At 40.3% G+C, this 19,576-nt stretch overlaps 1 protein-coding gene across 3 annotated transcripts in view; it reads left to right on the top strand.

The window, feature by feature from the left end:
- The first annotated feature begins 4,255 nt into the window (after positions 1–4,255).
- MPHOSPH8 (M-phase phosphoprotein 8) overlaps positions 4,256–19,576 on the top strand; it is a 44,670-nt gene continuing 29,349 nt past the window's right edge. For all 3 annotated transcript variants that reach the window (XM_081046746.1, XM_081046745.1, XM_081046747.1), the window contains exons 1-2: positions 4,256–4,574; positions 18,612–18,767. In XM_081046746.1, the coding sequence (XP_080902872.1) occupies positions 4,338–4,574; positions 18,612–18,767 (393 nt within the window). In that variant the 5' untranslated portion in view covers positions 4,256–4,337. The remainder of the gene's footprint in view (positions 4,575–18,611; positions 18,768–19,576) is intronic.

The raw sequence follows: 19,576 nt of genomic DNA, 5'->3' as shown, positions 1-19,576 counted from the left end.
TGTCTTGCATAGGCTTGAATATTTGACAATCTTGACTATTCAACAGCATTTATGGACACAAACTTGCAGTTTTTATGATCTGCACATTTTACCAGTAAGTTGTTCTTGGTTTATATGATAGAATTAAATGTATGCCAGTTTCATGGGTGAGTCTCAGGTACATTGCAAATAACTAATCAAGTTGAGAATTCATGGTACTGTAAAAAGGAGAGAGAAATGGAAGCCGTTTGTAAAACAGGATTGAGTTTGTACTTGAAGCATGGGTAGGATTTAACGGAGAAGAAAGGAAAAGAATGACAATAGACATATATACCAAGGCTAAAAGATGCTCAAGTTGACCGAGAGGCAGCAAGGAAGTCTGAAGCAAAGTGGAAGCTGGGAAGTGATGGGTATAATATACTTTAAAATGTAGTGAATAAGTTAAAAGAACCATTGTCATGCCGGTAGAATAATTTTAATAAAATGTCAAAGAGAACTGCTTTTATTAAATATCTTAATTTTTAACATAATTATTTTGTCTGATACAATGTCGTAGATTTGGTACCATGTTACATTTCATATGCAGTTATATTCTGAAATTGATGGAAAATTTTTTTTTAATCTAGGAATATTCTCTGGGCTTTTGAGAAAATAAAGAAAGCAAGTGAATGGGTAAGAAGAACTGAAGGACAATATCCATCTATCTGCCAACGGCTTGAGTTGGGTAAAGATTGGGACTCGGCCACTAAACAGCTACTGGGAATCCAACCCATAAACACCACTTCTCCTCCAGAGTTCTCAATTATGGTCATGGCTGAATGAAATGAAGTTGTATTTTAAACTTTTTTCATGCTTCTAGCTATAAAATAATCAAATATTAATAGGTACCTATAATGAAATTTAATTATTTTATTGAATGTAGCAGTAAGTCACTTTAAAATAAATGGAAGCAGAATTTATTATTTTAACGAACTAAGAAGCAGTAATAAAATAAAAATTACAATATTACAGATATTTTGTGTTTAAATGTTTCAAGGTGATGAGAGACACATCTGGGTGTTCCTGGAAGTTCGTTGCCTTCTCCCCTTTCAGGAGTCTGGTAGACATCTGGCCCATCTGGACTGAACAAGCTGGGAAGAAACAGGGTCTATGGCCAATGTTGGCATTCTTGACCTGCAAGCCTGTCCAGGGCACTGGGTACCCAGACCTTGACCTCCAGCATGCATACTCCCTGGCGTGGGTCCTAGTCTGCAGATCCCTTGATACATTTCTTGTTTTAGAAAAACTAAGTGTCCCAAGCAATGCTTTTATGGTTCTTGCTTTTGGGTTCGAACTCAAATCTCATCACCAAACCCAAGACCATCTAGATTTTCACCTATGTTATCTTCTAGAAGTTTTATAGTTTTGCACCTTATGTTTAGGTCTATGATCCATCTTGAGTTGTGTTTTGTGAAAGGTATTATAATAATGTCACTCTCTACCTTCCTCCATATTACCCCTTTTAGGCCATTATCTCTCTACTTACATAAAACTCCATTTTCTTTGAAATAACGTTCTGTTGGCTGCCCAGCACCTCCCCTCATTCATGTGGTTCAGGATTTCCCTTTCTACTGCTAGTCCTGCCTTCCTCTTGAGTGACATCCTGATGTGTGACCCATCCTAACTCCCTAAGCCTGAACCACAGCTAATTGAGTCTTGGCAGAACGCCTTGTGATCATCCTGGTACCCGAAGGATGGGGGGCTTGTGAAGAACTGCCATGAGGCCTTCTCCCAACCGCCTCACTGGCTCCCTGGGAGGCTGTCATGAGACCAGTTCTCATCACCTCCCAGTTCTGATGAGGTATGAGGCTTAGGATACAGCTGCAAACTAAAAAAACCCATGTCCAGAACTGGCTCAACAGTGGTGTGTCCCACAATTCATGTTGCCATTATCTAACTCCTTTTGGGGTGTGAGACAAGGACCAAGGGGAGCTGGCATCTGACTAGTCTTCCTCTTGCTGTTTAAATAAACTAAGACAGCTTGCTCTATCTTTACTGGCCGAATCAGTCAAGTCTTGGCCTTGGTCTTGGCCTTGCCTGCTGTTTGCTTGACATAATCACAGAAGTTACATGGTCTTTTCTTGGTTTGTTTGATTAATGGATTTGAAAGGCTGATAATACCCAGTAGCAGAATGTGGATAAACAGATACTACCTTACATTGTTACTAGAAACATACTAGTAAAAAAAATTTTGTAGTATAGGTATTTATCACAATTTAAATCACTACCCTCCTTGACCTGTAAATTTCACTAAAGGACTTCTACAAATTCATCTTACAGAAAAATGGACACACACACATGCATATGTTATATATGTGCATATACTGGGGGTGCCAAAAAAATGGACGCAAGTGGACACTTTGGTCAGCGTTGCTCAAGCCGTAGTTCGCCGTAATCAGAAGTGTCTGGACGAAGATGGTAACCACTTTGAGCACCTCTTGTAATTGCAGAAATTGAACGTGACTTGTATCATCTTTTGTTATCTGTATATAGAATTACAAATTTAATAGTTTTCCTTTTTTAAAATGTGTATACATTTTTTTGCACCCTCTGTATAGTGCAGGTACAGAACAATGAAATAGAGCTCATTTAAAAAATTATATAAATGGGTGTTTATATATGTATTATATAAAAATCTGTCATGTCATACTCCAAACTGCTTACCTATGAGGAATAGGAACTTTATTTCTATCTTATATTTTTGGGGTTAATTGAAAAAGTTTTACAATGAACATATACAATTAAATTTTATTATTTCAAGGTTTAAAATATTTTGCCAAGCTTTTTATAAGTTTAGAACCATTTTCTCTTTCCTCTTCTTTTGCTTGTTGACTTGTTGAAGAAATAGGGTCAGTTGTCCGATAGGATGTCTCCCACATTCTGGATTTGTCCAATTGTTTCCCTTTCCCTTTCCCAGTATTTCTTGTAGGCTGGAAATTATATCTAAAGGCCTGAGTAGATTAAGGATCAGCATTTTTGTCCACAGAAGCTGTACAGTCTGGTTATTCTACTTTCCGTAATGTTCACATTGATCAATGGGTTTCCATGGTGACGTGTTTCACCTACAACAGACAACTGTCTGTGGAGATATTTTGGTATCCACTTCCTCATCCATCTTTCACCTAATAGTTTTGTTGCTTGAATCATTTTCATGAAATATTGTGATTCTCTTTTCTTCTACATTTATTATTTGGAATGCTTCTGAAAAAAAATAGTGTTCCCCCATCAACAAACGTTATTTGGTTATATTATTTTTAAAAACATCTTTTTTTTAATGTATCCAATTAGAATTGTGTGTCTTCCTTTTACAGACTGAGTCCTTGGAAGGCAGACTATGTTCGTTGTATCTCTAATGCCTACTAGGGTCATGGTACATAGGATGCATTCAGTAAGCTAAACAAATAAATCCATGAGCCAACTGAGAGATCTGGTGATCCTGTCCGGTTATAGGTTATTCTTTAGTTAACCTTAGAGAGTTAATTTTTAAAAGTTTCTCTTGTAAATTAGGTCTACCGTTCAAAGAAACAAAAATAAAATGTTAGCTGCCAGAGAGACTTTATTTACAATTCAAATGAGAAAAATATTTACGCCACTCTGGGTGACTATCTTTGTCAATCCTTCGTGACCTGGAGAAAACACTTTTAACACGTCCTCTGATATTTTCAATGAAAAAAAAAACACAACTAGAACTTGGAAAAATCAATGTATTTTAGCTTGATAATAAATAAAGGAGCTTATCTTTAAACAGTGCTCGCTAAAGTGTGAAAGCAGTAAGAGTTGTTTGATAGATCGTTCTCACGCGTTAAACACATCACAATTGAACTGCAGGATTTCGGAGCGCTCGGTTCCGACCCTCGGCCTCTCGGCAGCCGGCCGGCACTTTTCTAAGAACGCCTCCGGCGCGTCTCGCCCGCAAGGCCACCGCAGAAGAGGCCCCACATTGGGCCAGTCCCCTCCCGAGCCGGCGCTTCCCTCAGGACCGCCGGAGCCCAGCCCCGTCAGCTCGCGCCCTCTGAACCCCGGCCCCCTGGCCCCCCCAGCCTCCCCACCCGGCTCCTCGCTCGCCGCGGCCGCCCGCCCTTCGCCCGGGCGCCCCTCGGCCCGCCCACCCACTTCCCCTGTGTCCCGCAGGACTCTGGCGTGCCTACCTCGACTGATTGGTCGGTGTGAGTGTCGCTCCGGGGCCCCGGGCCCGTCATTGGCGGATTCCCTCGCGGCGGCGTCACGCTGCCCTAGCGGATAAGGGCCGATCGTGGAGCGCGAGGAGCGCCGGGCGTGCGTCGTAGGCGCTTTTGCTGTGCGGTTTGCAGACTCCTGCTATGGCGGCGGCGGCGGCGGCGGCCGTGGCCGTTGCTGAGGGGGCGAGCGTGGCTGCGGCTCCCGTTTCTGGCGCCCACAGCCCCAGTGAGCCTCCTGAAGGCGAAGGCGAGGGAGCTGGAGCAGTGGGCGAGGAGAAGGACGGAGCCAGTAAAGGAGCGGAGGCCATGGGGGACAGCGAGGAGGACGGGGAAGATGTGTTCGAGGTGGAGAAGATCCTGGACATGAAGACCGAGGGGGTGCGTGAGGGCTGCGCGCGGCCCGAGGCGGCGGCGGCGGCGGGGACGCGTCTCACGACGCGGGAAGGGGTTGTCACCAGAAGCGGTTTGGGGTGCAGTGTGTGAGGGCGGGTGAAGGGTTTTGCGGTGCTCGGCGTTGACATTCCTGTGGGGCCAGTGCTTTGCCGGAGAGGGGTGACATTGAAATTAGTCTGTTCTTCAGCGTCCACGTCCATGCCGTCGTTTCAGTGTTTTCTGAAGCCGTGACCAATTTCTGGTGTGAAATCTTCAGGCATCAACTACAATTGAAAAATAAAAAGAAAATTGTAAACCTGAAGGAAGCCCCATTCACCCTCAGCATCTCGCCCTACAGAGTGCGGTGCCCTTAACGGTCTTCCTGGGCTTCCTCTGATGACAGCCACTCAGAGATGCCCGACACTCCTCACTGCCTCTGCGCTCGCCGTTCCCTCTCCGGCCAAAACCCAACTCCGTCTTTTCAAGGCCTCAGTCCATTTCCCTCTCACAGCCTCTTTAGACCATGATCGCTGCAAGAATGAGGTGCGCTCCCTTCTGCGCCCTTCTAACGCATTTAAAGCATCGTGGTTCTTTGTGTGTTGGCCTCTTATGCTAGATTGTGGGCTCCTCGAATACAGGGATGTGACTGCATTAATCTTTGTCTCACTGGTACTTAATGCAGCAAGTGCTTCGTGTATATTAGATTGTTGGTGTGAGATGACCAGAGTCCCCATACGGTGATCAGATCTTTATATTGTATTCTTTTTATTGTCTGTTAATTTCCCATTCATCGTGTGCTACCTTGTGTTACTTTTTTTTGTCCATTCAGCAAACATTCTTTTTTTTTTTTTTTACATCAATCTTTTTTTTTTTTTTTTTTTTTTTCCTTTTTGTGTGTGTGTGTGTGTGTGTGTTGAGAGCCCATTGGCCCATGTGGGAATCGAACCGGCAGCCTTCGGAGTTAGGAGCACAGAGCTCTACCCGCCTGAGCCACCTGGCAGGCCCTCAGCAAATATTCTTAATCAGCAACTGCGAGCTAGGTGCTGTGTTGGGTCCTGAGTACATAGAGATGAATTGCAGTATACACGCTTGCTGACATTGAAAAGTTCCCCTGTCCAGTAAGTAAATGAGTAATTGAAGTCCAATGCCATTACAGTGCAGTGCAGTAAAAATAGGAACATTTTTAAATATAATTTTCCCAAATATATTGCAGGCACCTTGAGGTGAGAGGTGGAGCCAATCTGTTTTGTATCACCTTCATTTAACACAGGGCTTGGCACATAAAAGGTGTTTAGAAAATATTTGGTTAGGGGGTAGTATCTTTAGAATTAAGAGGATTCACGTGTTTATACAATCTAGTTTTGCTCATCCCAAAGAATTGTAGTGTACCTAAAGCCTCATATTCTAGTCAAAAGTGGTTAAAACTAAGAAACTTAAATGTTTAAGACAGTAAAGGAGGGTTAGACTTAGTGGTATAAGTTGTGTGAAAACTCTCGTTGCCAGGGTCTTGGATTTGTAGATGCTCTTGTGAATGAGTGATTTTAAGGTGAACAGGACTATGGCAGTTACTTTGGAAATCCTGCTGAGTGAGCCAGCTACTTGACCAACACAGGGTCCTGATAATGGTTTGTTAGGCCTCCCTGTAGTCTAAGGGTTTAAAACAACCAGTCTGTGGCATTTCCATTGCTCATGAGCCACCCTTTTGTGGTATTATTCTGTTACAGAGTAAGCCACTGTGGTGAATGTTGGCTTGGGGGAATTGTGTTAACGCTAAGTTTATATATTGGCCATGTTCTTTGTTTAAGTTTATTGCTAAATGTAAACTTTTTGTGTTTTCAGAAAAATTAAATGAATCTCACAGAATCTCAGGGTTCGGGCTTCAATTTTGGAATGGAGTCATTTTTACATAATAAAAAACTGGCACTTTTTTCTAATATTTGTGGCCATTTGATTCAATTATTTAGTGTATAAATAAATGCTTTCTTTATTTTACAACTTAATGAATTATCACAAAGCCAACAACTGTGTGTAACCTCCACCCAAGTTAGGAAATATTAGACTGAAGCCCTAGATATCCCCTTTTTTAAAAAAACTTTAATTTACTTTAAGTGTGTTTTTCCAGGACCCATCAGCTCCAAGTCAAGTACTCAAGTAATTGTTTCAATCTAGTTGTGGAGGGCGCAGGTCACAGTGGCCCATGTGGGAATCGAACCAGCAGCCCTGATGTTATGAGCATCGCGCTATAACCAACTGAGCTAACTGGCAGCCCCTAGAAATCCCTTTTGGATCCCCTTCCACTCAGTGCCTCCTCCAGTCCCCCACAATAACTATCCTGAATTATTATATGGTCATTACTTTCTTTCCTTTGTAACTTTTCCACCTAAATATGCATTCCTCAGCGTTTTAGTTTTCCTTATTTTTTCCTTCATTTAAATGGAACCTCACAATATTTGTTTTGTGTGTGCTTTTCTTGCTCAACAATATCTTCGTGAGATTTAATCCATGGTGTGTGGGGCTGTAGTTTCTTTGATTTTCATTTTGCTCTATAGTATTCAGTTGTGTGAATATATTACAGTCTATCTTTTTTACTGTTGTTGATGGGTATTTGAGTTGTTTTCAGTTTGGGGCTATTGTAAGTAACACTTATGTGAACTTGATTGAACATGTCTCCTGGTGCATTGTGCGTGTATGTTTCTCTTGATTACATACCCCTGAGCGTGGAATTGTTCGGACATAAGGGATGCGTATATCTTCAGTTTTTTTAAGTTTTATTTTTCAATTACAGTTGACATACAGTATTACATTGGTTTCAGGTGCACAAGATAGTGATTAGGCATTTATATAATTTATGAAGTTACCACCCTGATAAATCTAGTACTCATTTGACACCATAATTATTCCAATATTATTGACTATATTCCTTATGCTGTATTTCACATCCCAGTGACTATTTTGTAACTGCCACTTTGTATCTCTTAATCCTTTCCCCTTTTTCACCCTGACCCTACCGCCCTCCCATCTGGCAACCATTAAAATGCTCTCTGTAGCTATGAGTCTGTTTCTGGTTTGTTTTGTCCTTTAGATTCCACATGTAAGTGAAATCATATGGTATTTCTCTTTCTCTGTCTGACTTATTCACTCAGCACAACACCCTCTGTGTCCATCCATGTTGTTGCAAATAGCAAGATTTCGTTCCTTTTATGGCTGAGTAATATTCCATTGTATATATGTACCACCTCTTCTTTATCCAGTCATCCATCGAGGGACACCCAGGCTGCTTCCACATCTTGGCCATTGTAAACAGTACTGCAGTGAACATACGGATGGATACATATGTCCCTTGGAAGTAGCGTTTTGGGTTTCTTCAGATAAATACCCAGAAGTGGGATTACTGGGTTCTTGTTTGCTTTGTTATAGCCTTTGTTTCAAAGTCTATTTTGTCTGGTATAAGCTTGCTACCCCAGCCTTTTTTCTTTCTTTCCATTTTCATGAAATACCTTTTTCTCCCCCTTTACTTTCAGTCTGTGTGTGTCTTTCAATTTAAAGTGAGTCTCTGTTAGGCAGCATGTGCAAGGGTCATGTTTTGTTGATAGATACCGTGTTTCCACAAAAATAAGACCTAGCCAGACAATCAGCTGTAATGTATCTGTTGAAGCAAAATTAATATAACATCCGGTCTTATTTTACTATAATGTAAGACCCACTGTTATACCATACGATATCATATTGGGTCGTATATTAATTTTTGCTCCAAAAGACGCATTAGAGCTGATTGTCTGGGTAGGTGTTGTTTTCAGGGAAACACGGTATATAGTTATTGCCATTTTATTCATATTTTTTAATCTTTTTTTCATTCTTAAAGAAGCCCCTTTAACGTTTCTTGTAATACTGGTTTGCTAGAGATGAATCCCTTCAGCTTCTTCTTGTCTGGGAAGTTCTTTATCTATCCTTTGATTCTAAATGAGAGATTTGCTGGATACAGTAATCTCGTTGGTAGGTGCTCACTTTTTTATCACTTTGAATAATACTTGCCAGTCTCTTCTGACCTGCAAAGTTTTTGTGGAGAAATCAGTTGAGTCTTACGGGAGCTCCTTTGTAGGTAACTGACTACTTTTCTCTTGCTGCTTTTAAGATTCTTTGACTTCAAGCTTCAGCATTTTAATTGTGACGTGTCTTAGTGTGGGCCTCTTTGTGTTCATCTTGTTGGGGACTCTTCTGTGCTTCCTGGGCTCATAAAAGGTGTGACCACAAAATATGGTGAATGTTTACATTTAAAAGTACTACAGTAAAAGACATATTGCCATTAATCCCCCTCAAACTACTCCTCGATTTGAACACACTTAATTCCATCATTCTTGCCACTTTCTGAAGCAGTTCTGGAAGTCCTCTTTTGTGAGTATCTTTAGTTTTGCTGTCTTGATTGCCTCGATGTCCTGAATTGATTCAAAACATTTACCTCTCATGGTCATTTTGACTTTGGGAAGAGCCAGAAGTCGTACTGTGCCAGATCTGGTGAATAAGATGGATGAGGACACACCGTAATGTTTTTATTTGACTGAAATTGCCATAGCAGAAGCGATGTGTGACATGGAGCGTTGACATGGAGCATTGATGGGGATGATTTACGGCACACTTTGAAACACCACTCGACTGGAGCTCACACCTGACTGACTGCACCGAACAAGTTGAGACTTGTCACACACTGTCACTAAGGTTCCACACGTCGCTTCCCATATCGAAGATCCCTGCCTCTCCGTTGGATGGCACTCGGCAGCAGCAGTCACTGTAGTTTGTGATCACAACAGAAAGGCTCCATGTCACACATGGCTTCTGGTACAGCAATTTCTGTCAAATAAAAACGTTATGGTGTGTCCTCATCAATCTTATGCACCAGATCTAGTACCGTGTGACTTATGACTCTTCCCCAAAGTCAAAATGACTACAAAAGGTAAACATTTTGAATTGATTCAGGACATTGAGGCAGCCACAACAGCACAACTAAAGACACTCACAGAGGAGGACTTCTAGAAGTGCTTCAGAAAGTGGCAAAAATGATGGGATAAGAGTGTTTGAAGTGAGGGGGGAGTATTTTGAGGGGGGTTAATGGCAATATGTCTTTTACTGTAATAAAGTTTTTTTTAAGATTTTTTTTTTTATTGAGGAAGGGGAACACGACTTTATTGGGGAACAGTGTGTACTTCCAGGACTTTTTTCAAGTCAAGTTGTCCTTTCAAGCTTAGTTGTGGAGGGCGCAGCTTAGCTCCAGGTCCAGTTGCCATTGCTAGTTGCAGGGGGCGCAGCCCACCATCCCGTGGTGGAGTCGAATCGGCAACCTTGTGGTTGAGAGGACGCGTTTCAACCAACTGAGCCATCCGGGAACTCAGCGGCGGCTCAGCTCAAGGTGCCCTGTTCAATCTTAGTTGCAGGGGGTGCTTCCCACCATCCCTTGCGGGAGTCGAGGAATTGAACTGGCAGCCTTGTGGTTGAGAGCCCATTGGCCCATGTGGGGATCGAACTGGCAGCCTTCGGAGTTAGGAGCACGGAGCTCCAACAGCCTGAACCACCAGGCCTGCCCCTGTAATAAATTTTTTAAATTTAAACATTCACCACATTTTTTGATCATACCTCATATGTCTGTTTCATTCACCAGGTTAGGGAAGTTTTCCATTATTTCTTCAAATAGGTTTTCGTTTCTTTGATCTCTCTCTTCCTCTAGTACCCCTATGAAACAAATGTTAGTACACTTGATGTTGTCCCACAGGCCCCTTAAACTATCCTCATTTTTTTTTGACTCTTTCTTCTTTCTGCTGTTCTTATTGGGGTGTTTTCTGCTACCTTGTCTTCCAAATTGCTCATTTGATCCTCTGCTTCATCTAATCGGCTGATTCTCTAACGTAGTCTTCATTTAAGTTATTGTATTCTTCATTTCTGATTGGTTCTTTTTCATGTTTTTTTATCTCCATTTTTATGTTTCCTATCTCTTTGTGGAAGTGCTCCCTGAGATTGCTGAGCATCCCTTAACCAGTGTTTGTTTGGAACTGCTGCTTCTGGTAAATTGCTTGTCTCCATTTTATTTCTTTCTTTTTCTGGAGCTTTGTTCTGTTCTTTCCTTTGGGACATGTTTCTTTGTGTCCCCATTTTGGCTGCCTCCCTGTGTTTATTTCTGTGTATTCGATTGGGCTGCGATGCTTCCCAGTCTTGGTGGACTGGCCTTATATAGTAGGTGTCCTGTGAGTCCATGATGCAGTCTCCCTGGTCACCTGAGCCGGCTTCTCCAGATGTGTCCCTTGTGTGTGCCCTCCTATTGTAGTTGAGCTCTGGTTGCTGTTCACATGACAAGGGAGGGATTGACCCTCGGGCTGATAGGTTGAGGACTGGCCGTGACTACAGTGGAGGAGCTGTTGTGCATGGCTGACCCTGTGGAGCAGGATTTGGTTTAGCAGGGCTCTGGTCCCTGCCCAGTCTGCCCCTCGGGAGTGTCATTTGTGGAGGTGGTGGGTGGTGCTCTGGTGTGGTCTTAAGCTGGCGATTGGATGTGTTGGTTCTGGAGGGGCTCTGTTGCAGGTCAAGGTCCGCTGCTACCTGTGCCCTGCCTGGGGCCACTTGGTGTGAGCTACAAAGTGAACTACAGTTGTTTGCCACTTGTTCTGGGCTTGGAGGTACCAGGAAGAGGCTAAGCTGAGAACCAAGGCCAGGTGCCACTCTTGCTGGCCTTGGGGCTGCTTAGCAAGAGGTACAGGGCATGCAAGGCCAGATGCTGCTTATTTGGGTTTTGTGAACCGTTGAGAGGTTTTAGGAAGTCAACAGGCCGTTTGCATGGAAAAGTCCCTGGGAGAGGCTTGGGTGTGCCCACAAGTTGGGTTGGTTGGGCTGGGGTCTCAGAATCACCAGGGCAGGAAAAATGGTGTTAGTCAGGTTGATGGAGACTCAGATATGGTGCTTGCCTGTGTCCGCATGCCAGGAGGGGGTGGGCTCAACAAAGAAACAATGGCTTCTGCCAGCATTTCTGTCCAGGAGAAACTTGCCCCTCCAGCCCTTTCCCTAAAGCCAGGCAACTCTTTTCCTCCTCATATATCCCTGGAACCTTTCTAGCCACTGCTCAGAACGAGTGAGTCCACCAGCCAGTAAGTTTGTGCACGGGCCCTTTAAGAGGAGTGGACTCCAGCCACTCTCCATCTCACTCAGCCATCACCTCTGCATGTTTTCACAGCCAGGAGTCGTGGGGACTTCTCAGCACTGGAACCCTGGGCTGGGGCACCTGGTGTGGGACTGTGGTACCTCGCTCCTTCAGGTGTACCTCTGTAGCCGAGATATCTCTCGCTTTTTACCCACCACACGGTGTGGTACCAACCAATTCCGTGTCTCCGCCACTCCTACCAATCTGGATTGGCTTCTTCTGCGTGTCCTTAGCTATAGGACTTCTGTTCAACTAGACTTCATGCAGTTCTTGATGATTATTCTGTAACTTAGTTGTCATTTTGAGGTGGTTGTGAGAAGAGGCAAGCACAGCATGTACCTACCCTTCCATCTTGACCAGAACCCCTATATTCAGTTTTAAGTGGAAACTTTTTGAAAGTGATTATTACCAATTTACACTACTAGTGATGGTTTATGAGAATTCCTTTTGTTTCGTACCCTACCAACACTTGATATTGTCAGTCTTTTTATTGTTATCCAGTTCTGGTGAGTATATGATAGTATTTCCCACTTGTAATTTGTATTTCTCTGTATCCTGTATTAGTAATCAGTGTTCAAATTATTGAGCATCTTTTCATATACTTATATGTTGGTGATGTGTTGCAAATTTCTTTTCCTGCTACGTCTTTTTGATGAACAGAAGTTCATATGCTTAATGTAGGAAAACTAAATCTCTCCTCTTTTTTTGGTAATTTTTAAAAATTTTTTATTGGGGAGTATTGGGGAAAGTGTGTTTTTACAAGACCCATCAGCTCCAAGTCACCTGTCTTCAATCTAGTTGTGGCGGGCGCAGCTCACTGGCCCATGTGGAATCGAACTGGCAACCTCGATGTTTTATGAGCACTGCACCCTAACTGAGCCAATGGGCCGCCCCCTAAGTCTCTCTTGATGTTGAGTGCTTTTTTTTTTTGAGAAATCTTTCCCTACCTTAGATATTTCCTTTTTTTTCCCTAGAAGCTTTATTGGTTTGCCTGTCAGGTTTCATATTAATACTTCACTTGGAATTCATTTTGAGTGTAGTGTAATATAGGGGTCAGATTTTGTGAACAAACTGTTCTTGTTATTCTTTAATAATGCTTTGTAAATTTTAGAATCAACTAATCCATTTCCTGGCACACAGAAACTTGGGATTTTTGGGGTCAAGCCCAGTGACTCAGGCGGTTGGCGCTCTGTGCTCCTAATGTCGAAGGCTGCCGGTTCAATTCCCACATGGGCCAATGGGCTCTCAACCACAAAGCTGCCGGTTTGACTCCTCGAATTCTCGATTCTTCGACTCCCCGATTCCTGCAAGGGATGGTGGGCTGTGCCCCCTGCAACTAAGATTGAACAGGGCACCTTGAGCTGAGCTGCCCCTGAGCTCCCGGATGGCTCAGTTGGTTGGAGCGCGTCCTCTTAACCACAATGTTGACTCCTGCAAGGGATGGTAGGCTGTGCCCCCTGCAACTAGCAGCAGCAGCTGGACCTGGATCTGAGCTGCGCCCTCCACAACTAAGACTGAAAGGACAACAACTTGACTTGGAAAAAGACCTGGAAGTACATACTGTTCCCCAATAAAGTCCTGTTCCCCTTCCCCAGTAAAATCTTTAAAAAAAAACAAAAAACCAACTTGGGAGTTTTATTGGGATTTGTAATGAATCTGGATAAATTTAGATTAATTTCTTTTTTTTTTCTCCATAGGGAATGACATTAATTTCTTTCAATAATGTTTTTTGTCTTTCTCTGTTGAGATCTTGAATATCTTTTATTAAATTTATTTTTAGGTGTATTTGACATGTGATGCAGTGGTAAATTGTCTTTAAATTTTTGTTGTCTTGTTTATTGCTCACATATAGAAATACAATTAATTTTTGTGTATTTACCCTTTCTTGGTTAAAGAAATTCCCTTTTATGCCTAGTTACTAAATGCTTTTCTTATGAATGGATGTTGAATTTGAGATGATCACGTAATTTTTCTCCTTTATTGCATTAATGTGGTAAATAACATTGATTTCCTAATATTAAATCAACTTTGTGTTCATAGAAGAAACCAAAGTTGGTTGTGATGTTACCCTTTTTTTAATGTTAGGTTAATCTTTGTTTTTTACTTCATTAATTTCTGCTTTTCCTTTATTTTCTTAATTTACAGGTCTTTTTCTAACGCCTTGAGGTGGTTACATAACTCATTGTTTTTCAGCTTTTCCTTTTCTCAAATTGTGTGCCTTTAAGACAATTAATTACTCTCTGGTTTCACTTTACAGTTTGTAAATTATGTAGTATGTTTGTTTTCATTCAAATTAAAATATTTTCCAATTTTCATAAATTATGTACAAATATATTGCTTAATTTCCAAACATTTGATAGTATTAATAAATGTTTCATGTGTTTAAAAAGAATGTTTGACTTTAACTGACATATATTATATATATATATGTATATTTTAAAGATTTTATTGGGGAAGGGGAACAGGATTTTATTGGGGAACAGTGTGTACTGCCAGGAGTTTTTCTAAGTCAAGTTGTCCTTTCAATCGTAGTTGTGGAGGGCTAAATTCAGCTCTAAATCCAGTTGCCGTTGCTAGTTGCAGGGGGCACAGCCCACCATCCCTTGCGGGAGTCGAGGAGTAGAACCGTTAACCTTGTGGTTGAGAGCCCACTGGCCCATGTGGGAATCGAACCGGCAGCCTTCGGAGTTAGGAGCATGGAGCTCTAACTGCCTGAGCCACCGGGCCAGCCCCTGTAACTCATTTTTTGTGACGTGTTTTTTGTTGAGTTTAAAGCAATACTAAAACAGAGCAGGTATTTTTACTACTATTATTGAGCCAGTTGAAGTCCATTAAAATGCTTAAATACAGTTGCACTTGTTTTAAAAAAAAAAAAAAAACTCATTTCATGTTTATAACACACTTGGACTCTCCAGCCTTGAATTTTTTTTTTTTTAATAACAAAAATTTTTAACTGATTAGTGTATACAATCTAGGAGGACCATCTGCTGCTGCCTTTTAGTTTGGCTCACTCATTATTAAACTAAAAGAAAACTTGGTTACTAAGAATATAGACTATTTCCAGAATTTTGAAGATAAGTTTATAAATCCCAGGTCCATCATGAAATTTCTTACTATGTGGTAAAGCCCTGGGCAATATTTAGATCCACTGGACTCCTGTAAAACAACATACAATTTAGGGATTTTATCTGTTTTTACTGCTATACCACTAAGACTCAAAAGGTTGCTGATACAATATTTGTTGAATGAATGAAACAAAACTGCCAAAATAGAGACTGATAACAATTACCAGTAAATTAAATCTGGAGCTAGAATTGCGATGTGCTCTTAATACTTGAGAATGGTTGTTAATACCCTCATTGACTAGATCAAATTTAATTGGTAACTAGCATTACATTTATAACTGTTAAATACAGAAGTAAAAGTTTACTGGTGCTTTAACTGCTTTTTTTTAAATCATGAGAAAAGTTAATAGAATTATCTAGAATCTCCGTTACATCCTCACCCAGATCCCCCGGTTGTTAATCTTAATGTTATCTTCACCCAGATCCCAGGTTGTTAATACTGGCTTTATCTTTTTACTCTATACATTGTTTTTGGCCTACTTGAAAGTAAATAGTGTTTTTTAAAAGCTACAAATTTACCACTATTATTTTGCACACACAAAAATAATATGGCCCACAAATAAAGATCATTTGTTTGCATGCCCTGTTATTGAATAAATTAGCGTAGTCCTGCACCCCACTATAACGATGTAACTCTTCATATGTTTCTACCAAGACCAGGCGTACTGCTTTTGTTTAGGACACACTGCGTACTACTGAGATTTCTTTCTCCTCATTTATACCAGCTTCTTAAACAACTGTGCTTTGTTTATCTTCAGTTTTAACCACGCTTTCATAGACGCTCTTACAAAGTTGTATAGTCATGTAATACTAGGTGTCTTTTTGTACACTGTTTTGCTAAAAAGAATGTGCATACATTCTCGGCTGATATAATCACTGTCCCCCAACCCAGTTATGTAACCGACCTCAAAACCATACATAGACTCTTAATTATTAATTTAAAGTTATAAGGGTTTTTGGGATTATCTTTAAAAGTTAAGAGTTGAAGTCTACTCTTTTTCCATTATATCTCAATTTTTGATCCTACTAGATACTAATGCTTGTTCTTCTACAGTTGGCATAATGAAGGCATGATTGAAGGGTAAAATGGGAGGGAGCAGTGCTGGCACTCAGTGTGGCAGTCAGGATTTGTGTGAATGAAACCAGGCAAGTGTGAAATGTAGCTAGAGTAGGGCTCTGCAGTTCACATGGACAACTCTCCTGAGTATGTTCTTGCTTCTTAGTGAGATTGGGTGTTGAGCAGAAAAAATAAACCAGAAATCTGGAGAACCAAAAATTTGGAATATATATGACAAAGATTAAATAGCAATAAAGAATTTAAAAGAAAAAATCTTACAAATGAGCAAGGAAATGGGTAAAAGGCACAACAAGTAACCAAAAAAAATATTCTAGTTTTATGTTTTTTATATGTGTATCTTAAAATTTGCCATTTTAATCATTTTTAAGTGTATAGTTCAGTGGTGTTAAGTCCATTCACACTGATGTGCAGCCATTACTACTGTCCATCTCCAGAACTTTTTTATCTTCCCAAACTGAAACTGACCCCATTGAACAGTAACTCCCCATTTCCTCCTTTCCTCAGCCCCTGGCAGCCATGATTCTGCTCTTTGTCTATATAGCTATTAAAGGTACTTCATGTAACGACTCATAAAACATTTGTTCTTCTGTAACTGGCTTATTTCTCCTAACATAATGTCTTTAAGGTTCATCCATTTTGTAGCATGTTTCAGAATTTTCTCTCTTTTAAGGCTGAATAATATCCATTGTGTGGTTATACCGCATTTTGTTTATCCATTCACCTGTTGATGGACACTTGGGTTGTTTCTACTTTTTGGCTGTTGTGAATAGTGCTGCACTAAACATGAGTGTACAGGTATCTGTTTGAGCCCCTGCTTTCAATTCTTTGGGAAAAGTGGAATTGCTGGGTCATGAAGTAATTCTGTTTAATTTTTTGAGGAACTGCCAAACTTTTCCACAGCAGCTGCACCATTTTACATTCCCACCACTAATGTAAGGAAGTTCTAATGTCTCCACGTTCTCACCAACACTTGTTACTGTCCGTGTTTTTGTAGCTGACGGTCGTCTCCTTGGTGGGAGGTAGTATCATGGTTTTGATTTGCATTTTCCTAAGGACTAATGGTGTTGAGCATCTTCTCATTGGCCATTTGTATGTCTTTGGAGAAATGTCCAGGCAAGTCCTTTACCCATTTTTAAGTAAGTTAGTTTGCCTTTTCTTTTTTTTTAAGTTGTAGGAGTTGTTTATGTATTCTGGATTTAATTCCTTATCAGATGTGATTTACAAATATTTTCTCCTATGGGTTCCCTTTTCATTCTGTTGATAATGTCCTTGCTGCACAGAAGTTTATAATTTTGATAGTCTTTGTGCCTATTTTTAGTGTATGCTCTTGGTGTTATATCTAGAATCCATTGTCAAATCCAGGGTCCTGAAGATTAATACCTTTGTTTTCTTCAGAGAATTTTATGATTTTAACTTTTTTAAAAATTAAATTTACTGTGGTAACATTGGTTAATAACATTATATTAAGTTTCAGGTATACAGCTTTATAATACATTTTCTGTATATTGCATCATTTATATTGTGTGCTCATCACCCAAGTCTAGTCTCCTTCTGTCACCATATGTTTGACCCTGTTTACCCTCTTCATCCTCCCCCTACTCCTGTTCCTCTCTGGTAACCACTACTACTATTGTCTGTGTCTTTGAGTTTGTTCATTTGTTGCTTTCTGTTTTATATCCCACACATGAGTGAAGTCATACAGTTCTTGTCCTTTTCCGTCTATCTTACTTCGCTTAGCATGATACTCTCAACATCCATCCATGTTGTCATATATGGCAGTATTTCATCTTTTCTTATGGCTGCGTAGTGTTCCATTGTGTATATGTTCCACATCTTCTTTATCCCATCATCTATCGAAACACACTTAGCTTGTTTCCATGCCTTGGCCACCGTGAATAATGCTATAAAGAACATAGGGATCCATGTATCTTTTCAAGTTAGTGTTTTCATTTTCTTCAGATAAATACCACAAGTGGAATTGGTGGGTCATAAGATAGTTCTATTTTTAATTTTTTGAAGAACTTCCACACTGTTTTCCATAATGGCTGCACCAATCTGCAATCCCACCAACAGTGCACAAGGGTTCCCTTTTCCCCACATTCTCGCCAGCACTTATTTGTTGATTTATTGATGATAGCCATTCTGATATGCGTGAAGTGATATCTCATTATGGGTTTGATTTGCATTTTTCTTGATGATTACTGATGTTGAGCATCTTTTCATGTGCCTGTTGGACATCTGTATGTCTTCTTTGCAAAAATGTGTATTTAGATCAGCCCATTTTTAAATTGGATTGTTTGGGTTTTTTGCTATTGAGGTTTTTGCATTCTTTATATATATTGGTTATTAGCCCCTTAGCAGATACATGATTTGAGAATGTTTTCTCCATTCATTATGTGGTCTTTTTATTGTATTGATGGTTTCCTTGTTGTGCAGGAGCTTTTTAGTTTGACGAAGTCCCACTTATTTAATTTTGCTTTTGTTGCCTTTGCATTCAATGCGATCCTGTTTTTTTTCTTAAGCCACTTCAGGAGATGGACATACTTTATAGTGATATTAATCCATTTCAAGTTTGTTCTTATATTCTCAGCAATTGTATATTGTTGGAAATTTGGTCAAGTCAGTAATGTCCTTTATTTGCCTGTTTTTCATTTATATAACAGGGTAAAGTACTTTACAAAGTTCGATGGAAAGGATACACATCAGATGATGACACCTGGGAGCCTGAGGTTCACCTTGAAGACTGTAAAGAAGTTCTTCTTGAATTTAGGAAGAAGGTTGCAGATAACAAAGCTAAACCAGTTAAGAAAGATATTCAGGTATTGTGTTTTTATCTCAAATTTTTTTCTTTAATACACTACATTTATTATAAATTATAGTGATAAAAATGAATGCAGTAAAGGATTTACAAATAATAATATAATATACAGTATTCCTATTTCAAATTCTATATAGCCAATTAGTTCTCACCAAATGCTTTCATTGAGTTTTGCTAAATTCTTCTTTCTGTAGCCAACCTGTGATTGCAGTTGACGAACAAATATAGTTTGGACATGTTCATTAATGATTTCCTTTCAGTTAAGGGTAAGATGAAAGGGATGGGGAAGACACATTGCAACTTTATTTATGATGTGAGCCTCCCGTTTTGGTATACCAGAGGAATATTTTTTTTAAGATTTTTTGAAAAATATATCTAACATACAATGTTATTAGTTTCAGGTGTACACCATAGTTATGCAACATTTATATACCGAAAACGGTATATATAAGTACATATATACCAGTAAATAGGGTCAAATATATGGTGACAAAAGGAGACTAGACTAGGTATCACCATGATAAGTCCAACAACCATCTGACACCGTACAATGCTATCACAGTATTGTTGACTATATTCCCTATGCTGTACAGTACATCCCCATGACTTATTTGTCTTAACCTGGAAATTTGAATCTCTTACGCCCCTTCACTCCCCGCCTTTTAATTTTTCAATTACAGTTGACATTCAATGCCTGTTACTCCAGCTACCCTCTTGTCTCACTCAGCTACCATCTCTGCTGGTTTTCACAACCAGAAGTATGGGGACTTCTTTCCCCAGAACTGGAACCCTGTGCTGGGGAAGGGGCAG

Source organism: Rhinolophus hipposideros (genome assembly GCF_964194185.1).
Source record: "Rhinolophus hipposideros genome assembly, chromosome: 4".
Lineage (NCBI taxonomy): Eukaryota > Metazoa > Chordata > Mammalia > Chiroptera > Rhinolophidae > Rhinolophus > Rhinolophus hipposideros.
This window is presented reverse-complemented; position numbering and strand designations above follow the sequence as displayed.